The sequence below is a fragment of the Accipiter gentilis genome, chromosome 11, assembly GCF_929443795.1.
Source record: "Accipiter gentilis chromosome 11, bAccGen1.1, whole genome shotgun sequence".
Classification (NCBI taxonomy): domain Eukaryota; kingdom Metazoa; phylum Chordata; class Aves; order Accipitriformes; family Accipitridae; genus Astur; species Astur gentilis.
In genome coordinates this window covers 37,014,878-37,035,682 of record NC_064890.1, presented here as the reverse complement: position 1 = coordinate 37,035,682, position 20,805 = coordinate 37,014,878, and the positions used below count along the sequence as shown (strand labels likewise).

At 40.2% G+C, this 20,805-nt stretch overlaps 2 protein-coding genes across 3 annotated transcripts in view; one reads left to right on the top strand and one right to left on the bottom strand.

The window, feature by feature from the left end:
• The window catches only part of PPM1H (protein phosphatase, Mg2+/Mn2+ dependent 1H), a 144,210-nt gene extending 140,806 nt beyond the window's left edge, over nt 1-3,404 (top strand). Inside the window, exon 10 of the mRNA XM_049813858.1 lies at nt 1,300-3,404. Within this exon, the coding sequence (XP_049669815.1) occupies nt 1,300-1,447 (148 nt within the window). The 3' untranslated portion in view covers nt 1,448-3,404. The remainder of the gene's footprint in view (nt 1-1,299) is intronic.
• Nucleotides 3,405-7,584: 4,180 nt separating this feature from the next.
• The window catches only part of MON2 (MON2 homolog, regulator of endosome-to-Golgi trafficking), a 121,973-nt gene continuing 108,752 nt past the window's right edge, over nt 7,585-20,805 (bottom strand). The window contains exon 36 of one of the 2 annotated variants that reach the window (XM_049813843.1): nt 7,585-9,440. In XM_049813843.1, the coding sequence (XP_049669800.1) occupies nt 9,372-9,440 (69 nt within the window). In that variant the 3' untranslated portion in view covers nt 7,585-9,371. The remainder of the gene's footprint in view (nt 9,441-20,805) is intronic. The other variant, XM_049813844.1, reaches the window with a different exon arrangement.

Genomic DNA, 20,805 nt, shown 5'->3' with positions numbered 1-20,805 from the left:
CAGATGGGATCTGGGCAGATAATTTCTGGCCAAGGATCCTGCCTAGAAAAGAGGGTCTTCAAATGCAAACACTTCTTGTCCTTCCTGGTTTCTGGAAACTACAGAGGTGTGCTTTGCTTCTGGTGGCCTCTGTGTTTGGCTTCATAGAGCCCCGCATCATCTTGGAGGTTGATACTTATGCTTTAAATAAAATACAGGCAGACACAATATTGAACTGTTTTTTTTCTTGTCAGTCTTTTAACTGTTTGATTAATTTTTAATTATCAAATCATAGAAAAGCTTGCCTCCACCCAACCAAATTCAAAACATGTCAGCCAGGTGTTGGACTGATGAAGAAAAATATGTGACAGTAGCTGTTCACCCATAATGAGATTTCTTTCAGAGGAAACTTCTAAATGAGTACACAGATGTGTTGATCTAGTAACAGCAGGTGAAACGATAAGGGAGAACATGTCAGAGCACATGACAGAACACTGTCTGTGCATCACCTTTTGGACTCTGACACCCTTCTGCCCCCAAGCACCACCTGTTATTTTTTCAGGACAGGAAATAACTGCCATAAATCCAATACCGCTCAGCCCAGCACAGGCTGGGAGTTTTGAAGCAACATGAAACTTGGTATTTCACTAAATTAAGCACTTAACAACTCGCATTCACACAGTTTTCATTGAACTCATAAATGTGAAAGAACTGTGGGATTCTGTTAATCTAGTTGTATTAGCTGTAAGTTTCCTTTTCCAGTTTCAGGATAAAAGAGATTTTAAAATCATTCCTATGGTCAAGGAAAACAGACAAGTTAGTCTGCTTGGTTTAAAGTGTAATTTTGATTTTATTTTTAGTGCTCTATTACTTGCTTTCAAATGACTTTGCTATAGTTTGTCTCTGAAATAGTTGAGCCATGTTTACCTTTAGGTGTGTCAGTGAACAAGGATGTAGTTTTCAACAGCAGGTAGTGTTATCTGGGGTCCTCAATTTTTCAGACTACTCCTAGAAAGCCAATTTGTTAAAGCAAGCATGTTAATATTTTCCTGAAAACTGGTGAAGCCAGGCACCCAAAACGACCAGTGACTTTTTGGTTGATTGGTGCCCGTCAAATACCTTTAGATTCTGATGCAGGGGCCATCACTGAACTGGAAGGGGTTGCTTGTGGGTACGCCATGGTTTGTGTTTCTCCTTCCTGCTTCTAAAACACTGGGAAGCTTGTCCTGGTAGCTTACAACAGTAAATCTGGCAGGCTGTGAAAACCCACTTTCCACACAAAGACGAGCACTCCCTGGCTGTGTTCTGCCTTTTCCACAGGTACACGCTGGCTGCGCAGGACCTGGTGATGCGAGCCAGGGGAGTGCTGAAGGACCGGGGCTGGCGAATATCCAACGACAGGCTGGGCTCTGGAGACGACATCTCTGTCTACGTCATCCCTTTAATACACGGGAACAAACAGTCGTGAAAGTAGCATCAAGAGTGGTTATAGGATGGGGATCTTTTGGGGAAGGGCCTGTAAGAGACAATATGTTTTTGGTGATCTGACCAGGACACTTCCAATTAATGTAATCTACTCAAAACTAATGCTGGAGGGGTATTTTTCTGCCCAAAAGCTAGGGCTCTGCACATATACTGTATATGATTAAAGATAACCCTTACGATTACAGTTTCCCTGTAGAAATGTTTTTGGTGCTTAACAGGAATGGGATTTAAATGCTGCTAGCATATGATGGATTCTGTCGTCCCTACAGGTGGGGAATTAATTTTTTTTCTCAGTTTACGATGTAGCTTGGAAGAGCCATTTCACTTGTGGAAGTAAAAGTGGGTATCAGAAGCCAAGGAGGCTCCTGAAATCTACCCCCAAATATTCAGAAGGTGACTTGGGTCACATCTCATTTGAAAATACCTATATATACATATATGAGACTCAAGAGTTTTCTTCTTTCAAAAAGTTGCATTCATGACTTACCTACGGACAACTTCAAACTTGTGTAATCCTTCAAAAACCCCCATTTTCCTCTCCTGTCTCTTTTTCAGTAGACTATACTCCTGTATTTTAGTAGGAAAACTGAAATTGTTTTCAGTGTGAATATGCGTGTTTGCTGCAGCTAAAACAGCCACCTGCAAAATTGTCCAGGAGAAATAGGTCACAGTCCTGTATGGCAAGATTTAATTCTGGTGTGAGGAGTTATTTGTCAAGATTCCCTGTTGTGTGTATACCATGATTATACATAGCATGCAAACTCAGCTTTATGTAATGTTTACCTGGAGGCCATGGTTTCTTTGGGATCAGAGATTTTCATTCATGGAATGGTTCTGCCTGCTTTATCCTGTTGAAAGGATCCCTGACCATACAGCTTTTGCATCAGTTGGGATTCAGTGCATTTATTTGGGCTCACGAGTGTATTTTTAGTTGGATTCCTACTTGAAGTGGTGGTATTGTTCTCGTTATCAATTTGGATACCCAGATAGTGATCTACTTAAAAGTCCTTTCACTTCTTCCTGCCTCACTTGGTGATCAGAAAGTGACTGCTTATAACTTTATGTCTCTTGGTATTGAGGACTGTAATCAAGGCTCAAATATCACTGTGGTAGATAGAAGCCCTTGGCTAGCTTCAGCAGCATTTTTCTTAGCAGTGATGCATCAATTTAAATAAAGAAAATCTGAGTAAAATGTTACCAGAGTGAAAGCAATAGTCCACGAGGGAAACAAGTGAGCAATTCTGCAGCTTAATCTGGCTGCCTGTTCTTTAAGCAGGCAGCTCTCTTACTTCATAGGCAGGAGTTGAAGAAAAAACGAAATCAGAAGGTTCTAGTGTATATTGGCTGGGGAGCCAAGTTCAACCTCATTTGCCCCCAGACCACATTCTTTTGGAGCTGCTTATCTGGTTTGTACTTCTTGGATAGCCAAAAGACAGGGAGCTGACATAACGGCAGGGCACTGACTAGGCAGCTCACAAATGTTGTGTCCTTTCCAAAGGAGGAGGAGGATGCTGTGCCCTTTGCAGACTTTCTCCTGAACAGGTGTGGCCTAGAGCTCGCCAGTTTTGTAATTTATAATTGTGCTATGTAAACATGCAGCGTGTGTGCGGTGTAGCTGCCCAGATGCTTTATTTGATTGCATCCGGAAGTACATGTGCAACAGTCTCGGTGGATTTAAACTACCCTTGCTCTAAATCTCTAGACCCGGTAGGAGTTTCAGGTTGAGAGCAGGCAACGCAGAGTGTGTAATGGCTCAAACATGCAGCAAACTGGTGATTTTAGCCTGAAAACTGTTACGTGCATTCCCCAGTGCCTGCATGTGATAAAGTTGTGCAGAACACGGATGTTTTATATTCTAGAGCTTCAGCATATATCAGTGGCATATCTGATTATGTGTTGTTATGCTTTATCTATTCTTTCCTTATTTTTTTTCCCTTTACCTCTTTTTCTGTGTGCAGCTGGGTAAAAAGAGAGGTTTGGAGTCTAGAATATTTTTCACATGGCCCCTCATGTGTTTTAAAGTTTAAGCAAGAGATCTCTTGCGCTTTTTTTTTTTGGCCTAATAAACTTGTAAACATGCTTTTTATGCTTTGTGTAACTCCTGTTGTCTCTTCGCAAATGCAGTTGTGTAGTCCTCTAGCAATTCAGATCCTCTTTCACAAAGAAACTAAAGCTGGCAGTTCTGGTGGAGTTGTCTGAACAGCAAAGAAGCTGGTGCTTGCTGGTACTAACTACAAGCCTGAGTCAAATGTTTCAGTGCTTGTGCATTGTTAGTCTTCATTATTTGGTAACATGGTGTCAACACAAAGACCAGTCATTACAAAACCACCGAGTGCAATGTGGTGGAAATAAATTTCCAGTGTAGCATTTGCCAAAATTTAAAAGTGAAACTTCAAGGCAATGGAAAACGCACCTTCTCGTTCAGGGGTGTTTTTAAACATACCCCTGGAGAGATGGGTTAGCGGAGTGCATGACTTGGTGGGAGCAAACTGGCTGGTGACTTAGAGCAAAATCTCGTGGGCGCTGGTATGGCTTCGTGAATCAGCCTCTACTCTGTTTGTTGTTCATCTGAGGTATTGCTGTCAGTCAGTCTGCTTCTCTGTAGCGACTGGGCCCGGGTCGAGTTGTGTTAGCTGTCAGCCCCTCTCCTGGAAAGGGCAGAAGTACAGTATCAACAGTTAATATCAATTAATAAATTCTGAGAACTTCAAAGAATAATAAAAAGTTTCCTACTCAGGTGTATGTGACTGAAATGATGCTGTGATGCTTTTCGTTTTGCTTTTTTACAAAGTATCTGCTACACATTTGCATGCTTGCCTCCCTAGAATGTCTCTGGTAAATCTCTGATAACCTGCATTAGTACCTGGGCTTTCACTTCTATCTGCTTTCAGTAGGAGCTTCTTATGTGCCTGAACTGTGGTCTGTGCTTTGCTTCAAGGCATGGTACAAGTACATATACACACCAAAGCCTCATATAAATAGGAGGCAGGAGCCATTTATTGGGGAGGTATTGTGTGAGAAGCAAGAATAATTAAAAGCATTTCCAATTTCCTTTATAGGTCGAATTATTTTGGGAGTCACAGCATTAGAAACCACTGATGGCAGGGAGGATCCATGGTACACAATTTTTCAGATAGGCACAGGATGGATATTGCCATGTGCAGACTTGCAGCTGCTCTAGGGCTCAGTGAAGCTCTTGAGTTAGGAGCAGACAGCTCGCCTCCTCAAACTGCACCAAGTTCGGCACCAAGTCCAAATTTTAGATCCTTGGCATGTCATCGTAGTTACTGCCTGACGCTGGCAGCGCTACGTTTTTTTGCCAGTGAAGTTTCCTTAGTATCCAAAACTGTTTAAGCCTTAGCAGCAAGGATCCTCAGTCCTGAGTTACATCCGTATTCATACTGCTATTGCACAGTGCTGTGCCCTTGCCTGTCCATGGGCACTGCCTAGAAAGTCAGGCAAGTTCTTGTCCTTCCTGGACAAGGGCAAGGAAAGGAAGGTAGTATGCCATGTAGTTCAGGTTAGCTGACAGTGCAAATGTAACACCGTCTTCTGGTGCCTATTCCAGTCCAATTTCTAGAAACTCAAAACCAAGAAGCTTCTACCATTCTTCTGTTAATACTGTTGCAGAAGGTAGTACAGCCATTTTGGACATCTTTCTCTTGCACTACAGCCTAAAACCTTCTTTGTTTAATTTGACGAAGAAGGTAGACATTTCATTTACACCTTAAGTGGGGCACACAAACGTCTTTTGGTACATTAAGGCAATGATGCTTCCTCTGTGAACACAAAAGTGTATTGCCTGAGAGGGCTGATGTTCAGTGGCCTCATGTGGGGGAGAGAGAATTTTTTTAATAAATTCTAAAAAACAACAGGGCTAATAAGCTAAAGGAAGAGTGGTCAGAGTCTGCTGTTAGCAGTGGATTTCCATGTTAAAGTTACTTCCATGTTAAAATATGACAAGAGAGGTCTGTGAGGTACCATCAGTTCTGTGCCTCCAGGATATTTTTTAAGAGCTGCACTTGATGTTTGGGCAGATTTTGGCTTTGAACTTTTGCTAGGTTTTTAAAGAACACTACACACTCCAAACAAATCTGTTGTGTTCCTGCCTCGGCATTTTGCTTTTATTTTACATTTTATGTACAAATACTTTCAACATTTTTGTGTCAAACATGAATTGCAAACTCTGTGGAATTGTTGTTCCTCCCTGACATTTTTGGTGTGTAAATAGTTTTCCTCCATGTGTCCTAGATGAAGATATAGCAATGTGGCTACCATAGAGAGAGAGAGAGAAAGATTTGAGACCAAACGATGCTGTAACTGTGTTGCTGTATTTCTACCTGTGATGTACTTGAAGGGGGATGCCCTTGTCCCCTTGTCCACCTCCACTCTCATTCTTTTTTCTTTATCTCTCTTTTTTTTTTTTTTTTTTTTAAACCCATTGCTGCTGGTGTTCTTTCATAGGTGTCTTATTTTGGTCTAAGTTTTTCTGGTGGTTTTTGGTTGGTTGTTTTTTTTAAAATAACTGCCACCTTTTTCTTTCCTTCATCGGACAAGTCATCTTGTTTTGAGATCTGTACAACTGTCTAGGTTTTTTATGTCCTGAAGAATGGAGGACCTGCTGGAGGAAGATGTTTTGGACCAATGTACTTCTGCTCTGTGACTGTGAAATGTTAATCTTTTTGTAACCTAAGAACAAAAAATGTTTAGTAAAGGGATATATTTTGTGTTTTTTCAAACTTTTCAGTGCAATGAACAAAAGAGGAGGATGCTGAAGTGTATGCGCAAAGTTTTAAAATAAAATTTTAAATTATATATTATATATATCCATCTACATCTATAACTGTTATTATTCTGCCTTTATCTTGACGAGTACCTAAGTCTCTTTGTGTATTACTAATTGTGCAATACAGACAAGTAGCACACTCTGCTTTACAAGGGAATGGATGATTCACTGACAAAAGGTCTCACTCTTGATTTAATGAAGTAAATCCCTATGAGGTGCATTAGTGTTTGGGTTGATCTGGAAGATTGGCTGTCAGATAACTGTGAGCTGTGTGCTCCCATCAGCTTATGATTCATTGCTCAGACTGCCAGTTGCCATGTTCTGACTCAATGAAGAGCTATGCAAAGTGATCAGCTATCAGCTGTCTCTGGCATGAGAAACTGGGTGCAATTCTTGAAATGACAACACAGTCGGAATAAGTTTTCCCTCCTCCCCAGTTTCTTAGGAATCACAGTCTCAAATTCTGCTCTAAGTTTAGAGTAAAAGCAAGGGTGAATTCATAGATTCCAGGAAAGCAAGCTGTCATGGTTATTCATCAACCAAAGATGTATTTGAAGGTACCAAAGATGCAGGAACTAACACTGGCCTTTTTGCATTGTACCAGCATAGAGCCACAGGCAATACCCACCTGGGTTGCCAGCAAGAGAATGAGAGCTAGGCATGTATCTACTGTTTATATCTTTGAAGTATTGCATTGTAGCACAAATGGTTCTGCTGATTCCTATTTCACCTCGTATTTAGTAGAAGAGCAGTGAAAACACTTGTTCTAGCGTTACCCTGGTTTTTAAAATGCTGCATATGCCTGTTGTGTTCACTGAGCATAACGGAGAGTGCAAAGAGAAGCGATTTGTTACTTTCACTCTGGTTCTTCTCACTCTCCCCTTAAGTCCTAGAGTTTATTACTGCAATCCGACTGTGTCAAGTTTAAAATTGCTGTGCAAATAAAACTTCAGCACAGGTTTGCCTGGCTCGCTGGTGTCAGCTGAATAAATATGTGTTGGTAGCGTGCACTGACAGGGAACTGTTGCACATCAAGTGAACCTAAAGGAGTTTGTTCCACGTCATCCTATTGCTTTCGCATCTCTTATGCCCTAAATTCTGTAAGCTTGAGGTCAAGTAAGGCTTGTTATTTTCATTTTTTTTAGGCAATAGATACAACTCTTCAAATTTGGGCATCAGTTTCTTTAATTCTTATAGGCAATAAATCAGTGCTTAGCCAAATAGTACATTCCTGGTATTCTACTGAATATGCTTAGTTAACTAAAGCAACATAAGTGAACAATCCCAGTAATTTATTGTATTTTGTACAGTTTCTGGAAAACTGAGGCCTGAAGTTTCATCTTCTTAATGTATCCTCATAGAGCAATGTACCTTCACAAAAAGTTTACTTCTTTATGCTGTTACACTGCAGCTTTTATTGATTCCAGAGTTTCTCTCGTGCTTTCCAGGAAGACTTATATAAACCAAAGTTATTGCACATCCTGTTCTTGTTAGAAGGAAGGACAAAGGCTTTTTTAAAAAAATCCTCCACTTTTTGCAAAACAAAGGATGCCATAACTTTTCAGGGGAAAAAATGATACCAGGAGAAATTGTGCTTTGAGGACAAGTTTAATAAAAAGGACTATGGCCAAGGTAGGCAAAATGTGTCTACAGGTAAATAAAGAACCCATGATTTGGAGGCCCTTAATAAAGTAAGAACAATTAATCCTAAATTTGAACCTTCAGAAATAGTCTACAGCACTCTGCCACAAACTACTAAGGGGAGAGGGAGGAAGCTGCAGTAGAAAAACTAATTGGATCTTTACTGCAGCTAATTCAAGACTCATTATTTAGATGCATAGACAGATGAGATCTCTGAACCTTCATAAATTTGAGGCCACCTAAGATTAGAATTACCTTCTTTTTCTTTGGTGTATTACTGCATAATTTCTTGAGCTCTAAAGAGTCAAAATGTCCCGATCTTTACGCCCCTGAGCATTTATTCCCTTAAGCAGTAGAAGGCAATCCTTTAGGGCGTTCTTCTGTAAGGACAGCATACAACCAGCTGTAATGGTTCGGCATCATCCCTGAGCTTCACAGTCATCCCTGGATTTGCCAATCTTAGTTGGGTTTTTTTCTTGTCTCTGGTAAATCAAGGCCTTTCCCAACAGGCTGTACCCCAACAGAGCATCTTTCTGGTTTATGCTATGGGTGGTATTTTTTCCTTCCTTCTCCTTGCTGTGCTCCTCTTTGATGCAGAACATTTTGGAATAGTTAACTGCTGTTTGTAATGTGCCACTGCATCCTTGGCCATCCTCCTCCTCCCACCACTCGCTTCCTACAGGTACTGATACAGACAGCATCACCAGCAAGGCAGTAATCACTGGTAGCCAAAGGGGCGTCTCATAGAAAGGGAAATGATTTCTTCATTAACCTAACATTGCTCATTGCCTCAAAATGAAAACTTACATGCATACAATATGGTAATTCTCCTATTTGAAAGGGGAAACTTTAATGGTTTTAAGTTGATTTTAGAGGGTTCAACTTTTTCAGCCATTGTTACCCCAGTTCTTTGGCCCAGTTATTCTCCAGGGAAACTACTTTTCCTTAGCAAGTTAAGAGCTGGCTAGAAGATCCAAAGGTTATCATACAAGCTCAGATACAGTATTTAGCTTCTGATGTGATTGATAGTTGTAGCTTATTTCTGTAATTATTGCTACAACTTTTCAGGGACTAAGCAAACAAATCTGAAATTTTCCTATTTTTGCTTTAGTAAGGTAAAGCTTAAGAATATGGAAATTCTGCAAGATATCTGTGAGTAAAATTTCAAGAAAAGATAACTGTTTTCCCATGAGAGTAACTGTTGAAGACAAATGACTAGGCAATCACCTCATCAAGTAGCACAAATTATTCCTAAACAGAGACCATTTCTCTGCCCAGTATAATATTCAATAAATCTCAGGGATGTAAAAGGAACTGACACACCTGCAGTCATTTCAGTCTCTTCAAAAATTTAGACTGATTCTGCCCATCCAGATCTCTTAAATGTGTATTAGTTTAATTTTTAATCCTGCAGCTCATTGCAGCTAGAGCATCTCCGCAGATGTAGGCTGAGGCAGCTGTTCCACGGTACAGAGCAGCATCACAGCGTGTACTGGGATGGGGAAGGGGAGACAAGAAGCAGCCAAATCCAGTTGCAGTTCTCCAGGATCTAGAAGCAGACAAACCAATTACTCAAATAGGGAATTGCCACAGAATGTACAAAGCATGGGGAATTGCTATGTCCACAAGCAGGTTTAGGCCTTGATCTGAAAGATCCTCTCATCCCAAGTTGTGCCTGTTTACTTTCATTCCTGGGTTGGTACTGCGGCTAATTGCACCAAATGTCTTATTTCTTACGTCCGCCAGCTTTCCCTAGAGCTTTGTGAGCCAAATGTCAACTGCATCTCATCTAGCTGAGATCAAGGTACTCCACGAACAAGCTCCTAATACAAACTTCTTATGCTGCATTTTCTGAGGCTTGCATTCACTTTGCTCCCAATTAAAAAAATAAATTTACTTTCCTGGTCTTTGCGCCCCTCCTCTTAGTGCTTGTTTTTCACCAGCATGCATGCAATTGAATTTTACATCTGGGAATTCAGAATATTTTAGAAGAGCTGGAACATCATTCTTATCCCTTCTCTGCTTGAGTACCAGCATAGAAGCAGTTTAAATGAGCCAGACAAGAATCAAAAAACACCCTTCAAACTAAGTCTCATGTCCAGACATACAAGTATTTTATGAATGGGAAAAAATATTAAACACAATGCTCAGACAGTAAATCTTGCTGTGGTTACATTCTTCTAAGAATGGTGTTTTAGGGAAGGTCTTTTTAGCGCCAAAAAAAAAAAAAAAAAAAAAAAAAGGAGTAGGAAAAAAAGAAAGGTTTATGGTTATGTAAAATTTCCAGTACTGCTTCTCTGCTACTGCTCCTGCAGGATTTCCCTGGTACTGGCCTCACTAGGAAAGCAGGTAGCATGGGAGTCAGGTACTCGGTCAATTAGGAAATGGGGAGGACAACACCCAACTAACCTGAAGTCCTGAAATTAGCTACATGGCACAGACTGAGTTCTGCTAAAAAAGTGTTTGTAGAATATTCAATTTATAACTCTATATATTTATATATGGATATATAGAGGAAAAAAAATGGCAAAGAACTTTGAACAGCAACTAAGGTGTTGGAAAACATTTGTTTGTGCCTGTTCCAGGAGCTGAAAGCAAGCAGTGGTCTGTAAATACACCTATTTTAGCTGTCAGTTACCCACAGTATAGTTAAGTATATGGTTGTGCTTTTGTTAACAAACCCTCCACCTTTTAGGAGGATTAGTGGGGAAGAAATAGCAAGGCATCCCTTTCTCCAGGTGCCTCATTCTCAACAGGAACAAAACTGAGCTTTAAAAATTGCACTGGGAATAACTCGGTTTTGTTCATTCTTTGGAGGAGTCAGCAGCTATCACTGTATTGAAAAGCTTCCTGTACCTGCAGGTCCTGGGACTGCACCATCAGACAGCTCGCGCCATGGAGCTGCCTGCCCCCGGCCAGCAGCAGGCATCTGAGCCTCCTGGTAATTAGTGGAGACAATGATTCTCGGGGACCTGCAAGGTCAAGCAGTGGCTAAACAATGGTAGGACACAACCATCTAAGTAGAGGATTAAATCCTTCAGGATATACCTTTTTTTTTTTTCTTTTTTTTTTTTTTTTTTTTAATATGAAAGCTGGTATTTGCACACTACTCAAAACACCGCTCAGGAGCAAGACCACCCACTCTTGTAAACTTCTCAGTAAAGTCACTGCTCCTCCACTCAGGAAAATGGAAAATAAATAGCCTCATCTCTTCTTCTGCCCTGGAAGCAGGCAAAGAGAAAGAAAAGTGTGGCTTTGCTAGTAGTCAAGAACCTGCACTGCTGCTGCACTTAAGGTCATGGGCTGCCTCACAAGTGGAGCTTGGTAGTGAAGCCTGCGGTTTTGGGGTCCCCTACCCGCAACAAGTGCGGGGCTATAGTTGGCATTCAGCAATGTTGGTGGTTGTCTCACAGCAGCTGAGGAGGATTTTGTTGCTTTTCACCAGTCCCATGTTGCTCCTAAAAGCAAATGTGCTGAGGTTTCTGGACAAATAGTTATTATTTTTATTTTTTAAATGCATCTAGGGCCATAACATGATGGTTGCATGCCAGCTTCCCCCAGCAACTGTTCACCCTGTCCCTTGCTCTCCCCCAGTAACATAAAATGCAATGTGCAATGAGCCACTTGCTCCCAGGAAGGTGATTCATTTCTAAGAGCACATTTGTAGGGAAAAAAAAAAAATGCTTTGAGGGTGTTGCTGTGGCTCTGTGTGACCTGCATCAGGGATGAAGTAGAAACCTCAACATTGCAGACATATCCCAGGGTCGCATTCACAAGGCACAGGGAAGCAGCGGGGGAAGGATGCAAGCAGAGCATGAGCAGTTCTGTTGCTTCATGTGAAAATAAACTCTAATAGCAATTAAGGGAAAGGAGTAGGAAATTAATAAGGCAGTAAAGATTTTTCCAAATTGGTCACAAACCATTGGTTTATCCCTTGAAAAGCTCAGCTGACAAGGATTCTCTCATCCCTTTGTCCCCCTATCTCTTTCAATAATCATCCTTCTTCATGCAAATATAGATGGAAAGGGGGGAACAGTGAAAGGTTAAAATGGAAGTAGGCCATCTTTCATCGACATGGTAATTTTGCTGCTTGGCTCGATGCCAAATGCTCACTGCAGCCACTAGCTGCCATTCCAACATGAGTGAAAGGATCTTTAATAAGAGTGTAAATAAAAGGCAGGCTGAGAAATGAGTTTTCCATCCCAGCAATCGCTGGCCTAACCTCTGCTGTAAATAGTCTCTCAGAGCAGCACAGATGGAGTACCAGCACCTGGGGATCAAGGCAATCTCTGCACAGTGCAATTTAAACAGCTGGGTACAATTGAAACACGAATTAGCAGGGATAGACGGAGAGATTCCATTTTGTGTGCTAGGTAAAAACAAATAATTCAGTCCTTTTTCCCCCTAAAAAAAAAAAAAAGTGGGGTCGGGGGGGAGAACTTTTGACATGATCTTGTGGGAGGTGCTCTTCGCTGCAGCTGTTAGATTAATTTAACCATGAGAATTTCCCACAAGGCGCTGTAAAAACAGAGCCCTAATTTATGATCATTGATTTAACAGCTTGAAAGTGATTTATCTGACCTCAGTAAAGATAGCGAGGACACCAGAAGAATGATTGGTCATTCTGGGCTTTGTGTGGCTGTGATTGGCCTTATTAATTTAGAGCAGAAGGTCTGTTTCAATGTCTTACTGAGACAGTCAAAGGCAGTTGGCAACTGAACCATTTTAAGTACCTTTTTTTTTTTTTCGAAGCATTACTAATGCTGCTAAGTACTAAGAATTTATTCCACATGGAAAAGATCCTCATTAGTTAAGAAATGGTAAGGCTTCATTTAGAACTGCACACAAACAGACACCTGGTCTTGGATTTGCAAGTTGTTTTTTTCTTAAGTCTTTATTTTATTTTTTTTTGCTGTTGGTGGGAATCTAAAGCACACTGTGAAATGGAATTGTTAAGCATTACAGTAAATGAGAAATAGCTTTGGAAGAGATAAAAGAGGTTGGCACAAGAGATTGCTGGCTCTTGCTCTTTTTAAGGGTAGATTTCAGAAACACCTAAACACTTCATATATTTTACTATTTTTATCATTCAGTCCTCTTTATGGAAATTATAGAGCGTATCTGTTGACAAGTAAATATATATAGGTTTTATTTCAGAAGACTATGCTTTTGGTTAAAATGAGTCTAGCATCCACTACTGAAATGTCACAACTGAGTGATGCAATTTCTTCGCAAAAATAAGAGGAGAAAGGATGAAAGGCAAAGGGAAGTGAGTGAGTGAGTGCTCTCTGTCCACAAAGAATAACTGTTTTTATGAGGAACATGAAACAAAATACAGATGCTTAAGAAGTTTACCTGCACCAGAAAAAACCTGAATACAGAATAAAGTGTGTTTGCACAAGCATGTGAACATATACAAAAATCACACAAGAGATGCCAAAACTGTTTCTTGTATTGAGAGCACTACCCAGGAAAATGGGCTGGAAACAGTTGAATACCAATTTATCTTGCCACCTGGACTGACGTGTGGTTGGGTTAAATGTCACTGATTTGGATGGTTCTGCATTTCATTCGCCACTGGATTATGCCCAGCTCTAAAGCCCATCTACAAGGATCTCAGTAATTGTCTTGCCACTTTTCAAGGTGGGAGACAGAAATGCTGCAGGCTAGGATTTCATCCATGGGGATGAATGCTTGCAGTCATTTCGCTATCCTGATGAAATACTATCTATCTGACCTGAAACTAAGGTAGTCCACTTAATCTCCATACAACAGTAGAAAAAAGCAGAAAACAGTATTTCAGCCCTCCAAAATATGAAATAACAGTTATTTTAAAAAGTGAAAAGACAATATAACACAGTAAAATAAATTATGAAATAAGTAGAAAAGCCCCCACAAAAACTCATACACATTATCAAGAGATTGAAGAATAAATGCATAAACTGCTACATATCTCACCAAAAGATTTGGGGGACTTCCAATGGTAACCATAAAAAAAAGCCCCAAACCCCCCACCAATGAAACAAAGCTGAAACCCACATTATGTGCCTGAAGAATACGGACAGCTATATGTCAGCCTGCACATCTTCTTGCCATCATCTTGTGTTGCCGTCAATCTTGTGTTGCTCCCTATAGCACACTATAGAGACGTTAGCAGAATCTGATAAGTTATGTGCAGTATTACTTCACTTAAATTCAAATTTATGGGGAAAAAAAAAATCAATAATGTGACTAGCACACTAAAATGCTTCTACACACTTTTTAGCCATGACAAGAGTATCCTAAATAAATAAAATAAAGCTGCTTCCTCCAAGTACTGTCCTGCATACCAATAAATCTTTGTTCCTCCCAAAATAATGCTAGATATTGCTTCCCACTTAAAGCCCATTCCGGATGGGTTCAGATCTAATTCTGGAAAATTACAAATAAGCATCCTCAACAGCACAGACATCACACTTCTAAAGAAATGACTGCTTTTTAGTAAATGGATTGCCTTTTTTTTTTTTTTTTTTGATCCCTTAATTTACCACTGACTTCATTCTAACACTTGACATTGTGCACACATAGATGTAACTGAGTCTTACAGGTTAGTTTAAACAACTATTTTTCATTTATCATCACAGAAACAACAACCTAAAAGCCTCTTTTAGGCGCTATATTCCACGTGGCATCCTGCAGTACTATTTATCTCAGAGTTCTCTTGTTTAATATTTCTAAGGATGGTTTAATTGGCATCTCAGGTTACAAACTATATGTGACTTGTTTACTGCTGAAGTACCACCAGTTCAGGACTAGAATATACAGAATCACATTTGGCTTCAATTAAAAAAAAAAAAACAACCCAAAACTTCAGTTACTATGTTTGCAAAAATACTCCTGCAAGAGCCACAGAGACTATTTGGGATGACCAAAACTTTGAAAAAAATTCTAATAACTGAAGAGCCCGATGAGGTGATCTTTCACATGTCCTCCTTCTTTTCTTTGAGCTTCAAAGAACCATTTGCATGAAAAGGCATCTTTAATTACGGCAAGAGCAATCTGCAGACAAATACGCTGAAGGGCCAATGTGTTTACCATTAAAGCCAGGAAAGAGACAGCCCCTTCCTCTGATGCTGTGTTGCCCTTCCTAGAGCTGGATCAACCCACAACCCTCCCACTCCTGCTTACGGCGTGCCTGCTCCCAACAACAAAGACCAGAAGCAGACTTCCCTTGAAAAACACTAGGAGGAAATCATCGACTGCCCAAGGCTGCAATTAAAGCCACTTTTAGATAGTTGCATACAAAACACAACAAAAAGTGGTGTTGCAAGTCTCTTAAATATGCCCATAGCTTAAGAAAGGACACTGCTTGGGGGTTGCTGGGCTCAAATTATGTGGCGTGACCAGGAAAAGCCCAGTTCTGCCTGAGGAGTGGACAGCATAAATAGAACAGGCTTCCTGAGCACCTCTGCAATCCTCCAGTCGAAATGCTACACATCGTACAGCAAAGTATTCTGTCCACAGAAACCCATAAAATGCATGTAAGAGTTAAAATCATGAACTGAAAGCACTGCATTTGCTGGCGTGGCGAGGATTACAGGCATGAGGAAGCATCTGGAGCGAGGTCAGTACCTGCAAAAGTGGAGTGTGCGCTCAGTGACGCCCACCGCTGCGGGAACACGAGCCGTGGGATGAACCCACCCAACACCGCGGCGGCACAGGCAGGGGTGCAGGCAAATACCACCACAGGAGACCAGCCACCACCAGGAACGGAACCACGCGAACTCGAAACAAATCTGCCTGTTACAGCAGGTCAGAGATGCACTGCTCTGCGTATGAAGCTCTAGAGCTAACTCCGGCAGCTGAAATGAATGCTATGCTCATATTCACTCCAATGCTAGGAAAATCGCTAGAATGAAGCTTAAGGAACTGAATTAAGATGGGGTGTTTTTTTCTTTGTTTACCTTTGCAGAAGATTTAACATTACCTGAGATCTCCCGGAGAAGGGATCAGTTCCAATAATGTACCCAGCCTGATTTGGTCCTCATAAAAAAAGCTGTTAATTATTAGTCAGGTGTATAGCATATTGCTTATAACTGCAGAGGTGAGAGAAAGCCTCCGAGTAGAGTCTTGAAGCTGCAGGACTGCAATAAGGAAAGTAATTTGCAAACCCCAATTTTGCTTCTGCGGAACGCATCACAAAGTCACTGGCAATTTTGTTCAACATTGAGTGACGCCATTAATAGATATATGAGAGGAGGGGTTACTGGGAGTTTTGCTGGAGAGAGTGTTTATAAGTAAGTCATCAGTTGCTAGTGTGCAAACGCATGATGTTGCAACAGATAGAAAGCAGTATGCAACTGGCTGGAGATTAGCAAACAAAGTGAGGGTTTGTGAGAGATCAAAGATGTATGGTCAATCTTGTCTATCATTAGGCTGAAGGTGCTGCATATGCAAAGAACTATCCTCTGGATTATAGCTATTACCTACAGGTATAAAAGTGTTGCAGAGTATACATGTGAGTTATGCATAAAAGCAGTCTTTTAGATGGGAAGAAGGAAATACAGATTGTTTACATGGAATGCATTCATGTAACAGAAAAATGCTGTATTATTTCCTGCTTTCAGTCTCCTTCCTATGGAAAGGAACTAATTGTTCGTTATCATCAGTGGTAAATATAGTCAGAGCTATTTAAACTGATATTTCAGTCCTTAATGGAAACATGCTTCATCTGTAATGTCATTATTCCTACCATCATTGCATTCACAGTCATTTCTTGTGGCTAGCATTAGGCCACCTTCCGTCATCTGCGTTGACAGGCAAAGGTAGACACTCAGGTTTTCAAGAAGTAAGTTACTCAGAAGAATAAAATTCCCAAAGTCGTAACTTCAACATAATTAACCTATGTTCTTAAAAATTGCACTTCAGGAAAGAACCACCACAAAATATTCTTGTTCTTACCATATTCTCTTTTCTACTAATGGCAGAATTTTTTTCTTTTGAACAGAAACTGTTTGGATATATGTTTATCTTTCACCATTGCTGAGAAACTTTGTGCTGGTTTTTAGCATGCTTTCTGTAGATACTTTCTCAGGTGGGGCTGAGCAGTAGTCCTTTAAAACTGGGACCAAGAATGACTGATGCATGTATCCCATTAGTTTAGCAAAGCTCTTGAGTTTCATACATTTTTCTTACATTGCTTTTTGTGTCTTCATCATGTTTTTTCCCCCACCAGACTAGTTAAATCTGGAAACTACAGAACAGTGAAACCAGAATTTGCCAGGAAATAGAAGAACATAAAAAAAACAAAAGAGTATTATTATGGTAGCCACGTTTCTGAAAACAGGAGATGAAACCACCAGAATGTGGGGGAAAACAGAGACAGAAACTGTAGAACAGCTGATGGTAGCAGACACTCAGAAGCACAATCACAAAGACTCCATTTATGCTAGCCATCTTCATTACGTGTCCCACCGCCGCACCATACCTACGCTAGCATTACAGTAATAGTTAAGTCAGGAACCTGGCTGTCAGCTGAGGTTTCTCAACCGTGTCTTGAGAACACCAGTTCTCCTAGGCTGAAGTCCTATGAATGCCACCACCCAGTGCTGCCCCATGGCAGGAACTGAGAAGTCTGAAGGACCTGAGCAGCTGAACCCGTCAAGCCCAGTTTCCTCTGGATTTGTGCCTATTGGATGACTTCTCATGTGGATTTTAAGGTAACTGATAAGAGTGAGCTCTTACAGCCTTTCCACTAGTAGGCTCTCTTCTTTATCCAGCTGTTTAGATAAAGGCATAATTTTCCCACAAACTTAATATTTCTAATTTTTCTTCCTGTTGGTCAAATCTGGATGAAATATGCCAATGGATTCAAGGTTCATACGGAAAGATTAGCAGATGCACGATCACATAAACGTTGTTTTCTTAGCAAGCCAGGTTAAAAGTGTTCAGACACAGCAGAGTAATCGGTAAAACAAGCAAGTGAAATTACCTTATAAAGCAGAACAAGCTTTTGAGAAAGGAAGAACAACAAAACAGTGCGTGACTATGGATTTGTTTTACCTTCCTGTTTCAAGAGACATGGGGAAGGCTGAAAAGCTTAAAAACTACTTGGCTGCAATGTTAAATGTGTAACAGCGGCACGACTACAAAATGATGGTTAACAAAAAAAAGTTGTCATAAGACAGGATCAAGAGAAACAGTTGGAGACCATCTAGATACAATAGGAAGGAGCTCTTGGAAACCCAGATTTTATTCCTGGCTGATTTTGCAACTGTCTCACATAAGTATTCTCATGAGTTTACAAAATGCTTTCTTAAAACTAGTCTTTTTTTTTTTTTTTTCCTGATCCCAGAAGTCTTTTTAGGGTGACTATTGCTCTAACAGCACTGTCTGTCTTTCTCCATGCCACGCTCTGTGATAAGCCTTCACATCCTATGCCCTTCCTCCCTCTTTCCGTTCACGTAGACATGGATTGTACGTAAATATAGCTCTACCTCAACCTAATTGCCCGCTGCATGGGTCTAAATTGAATCTCAGGAAGTATCCATAATACTAGCATATCCATTAAGAAATATTCTCTTTCTGTACTGTTCTCAGTAATCCATCAATCCTAGCACCAGCTCTTGAGTCTGTTGATCATCACACCTTTTCCCTTCCTTCTTCAGGAAATGGGAAAATTCCACTGAAGTTTCTAGGAAATCTATACACTTCCATTCACTGGATCATTATAGTTTTCAGATCCAAATCTATAATTTTTATCTTAGCAAACATACTTCTACATCAATTCTCATCACAGCCTACCCATTCTTCTTCAGAAGCGACTACCAGTTACATACATGTCCTCATTCTGATGATAGTTGCACCTTCCTTAGATTCCCCATCTTTTCTTTCTTCTGTCTGCAGACCATTCTGTCATCTGTTCTCTTTCACAGTCCATTTATCATGGTCACTGTTCCTTGGGCACCAGACACTATCATCACATTTTTTTCCTCTTTACTGCTGATCCTGCTTTCTCTCATCTGCTACTCTGTTTTCTTCCTTCTCTCTTTTCTCTCCTTCAGCAAAGGAAACTTGTCCCACAACTGTATTTTTCCTTCACTAGCCAGTCTTGTCAGTTTTAATTGTGCATCAGTTATTCAAAAGGTCACTTCCACTATTTGCTGGCCTTTTTTTCCAGGTGTTCTCTTTTGGTAAATACCTACAAAAATTCACCCATCTAATCTTCTCCTCCTTCAGTCCCATCTTGCTGTTGCCTTCAAGAATCCATCTAAACTTATGTTGTTCTCACAAGCTGTAGCTAGAATTTCTCTTGGAAGAGATCTGTGCTCATAAAGAAGTAAAGGAAATAGTGATATTTAACTGGAATTATCCACCATTATTTCTGAATAATGAGGTGAGGTAGATTTGGGAAGTGGCAAGTATATAAACTATTCCAAAATGCGCGTATAAGGACTTACAGTTCAGTATTTGTCATGAAATACTAAGCTTATTGCTAGAATTTCAAGCACCACTTGGACAATAATTTTCTAATAGTCAACTTGATCATCAGAACTCAAGTGCAACTAACTGTATGTGCTTTCTTTGATGGGGAAATAAACCCAATGGAGAGAAGAAATGCACTGGTGTTAGTATTAACTGAAAGAAGATTTAGAAATGTGTTCTACTAGAATCCATTCCTGCAACACACTCCTCTATGTATTCATTAACAGTTGTGGGCTGCTGCAGGGAAAATAAGATCCCTTACCAGCATTATTTGAAACAGAAAAGAGTAAAAGTCCAGTCACTATAAATTTAATATCATGTTGATAAATAAAGAAGTCACCTTAAACAAAAGTATCATAAGAGATATGAATTAGTCCTGATAGGAAGAAGTAACCAAATTCAGAAAAGGAGGAAGGGGTTAAGTTATAGGGACATTGAATCAGGAGATATATTTTATGTTCATTACATAGTAAGGTAATACTGTTCCAACAAAAATAAAAAGCATGTATTTTATGCATGACAAATGAGGTCATTAGTTTATGTTTGAAACTAGTCTGATTTCAGTCACAGACCTAGGATTCTCTGTAGTGCAGTGCATTTTTGGAAAATGCTAAGGAAAACACTCAAATGGGAATGGTCGAAATAATAATAATACTAAAAGGAAAATAAGATCCATCAGGCAAAGTTGTGAAAGAGTGCCTGAATAGATGCATTCATTTAAAGAAAATTGTTTTCCACATGTATGTAAAGACCTGTCCTTCTCTCAAACTGCATAATCACTTGAAGAAGGATGGAAGTTACTTCATAAATACAAAAAAAAACCCCAACCACAACTGCAAAAATGGAAACTCAGTAAAGAAGTGGAATTATTGCTGGAGAAAATGATCATACTTTCAGATTACATTTATGCAACTATTAAAGACTTGCTTAGTTATATACTTCTTGATATAAAGTAGCATGTTTTTAGGTGAAGCAGTACTCATTTACTATCAAGTCCAACATTTGCAAGTATCAACGTAAATGCAATGATTTACAACCCATCCTGCAGACTGTCAAATTCAGGTTATATTGGACTAAATAAAAGGGAGGTGAGAGGGGGAGAAAATATAACAATACATGTTGCTTTTCAAGCAGTTCCTTCCTTTGTTTCTGTAGTTACCAAGCACAGGCATTTCTAGTAACCTCAGGTATGACAGACAGACAGTTTGCTCCTTTATCTTTTTTCCTATACATTTTAAGACAAGCAGAGCTTTACAGGCACTTACCCTAGTGTTTTGGGTTTGTGTGGCAGAGTTTTTGTGTATCAGGTGAGGGTCCGCAGGGCTGGCTGCTGCTAGAAGCTGCTGGAAGCTCCCCCAGCTCGGAGCTGGACCCGCCTCTGGCCCAGGCCGAGCCCCTCAGTGATAGTGGTAACACCTGTGGGAGAACATACTTAAAAAGGGGAACCTGCA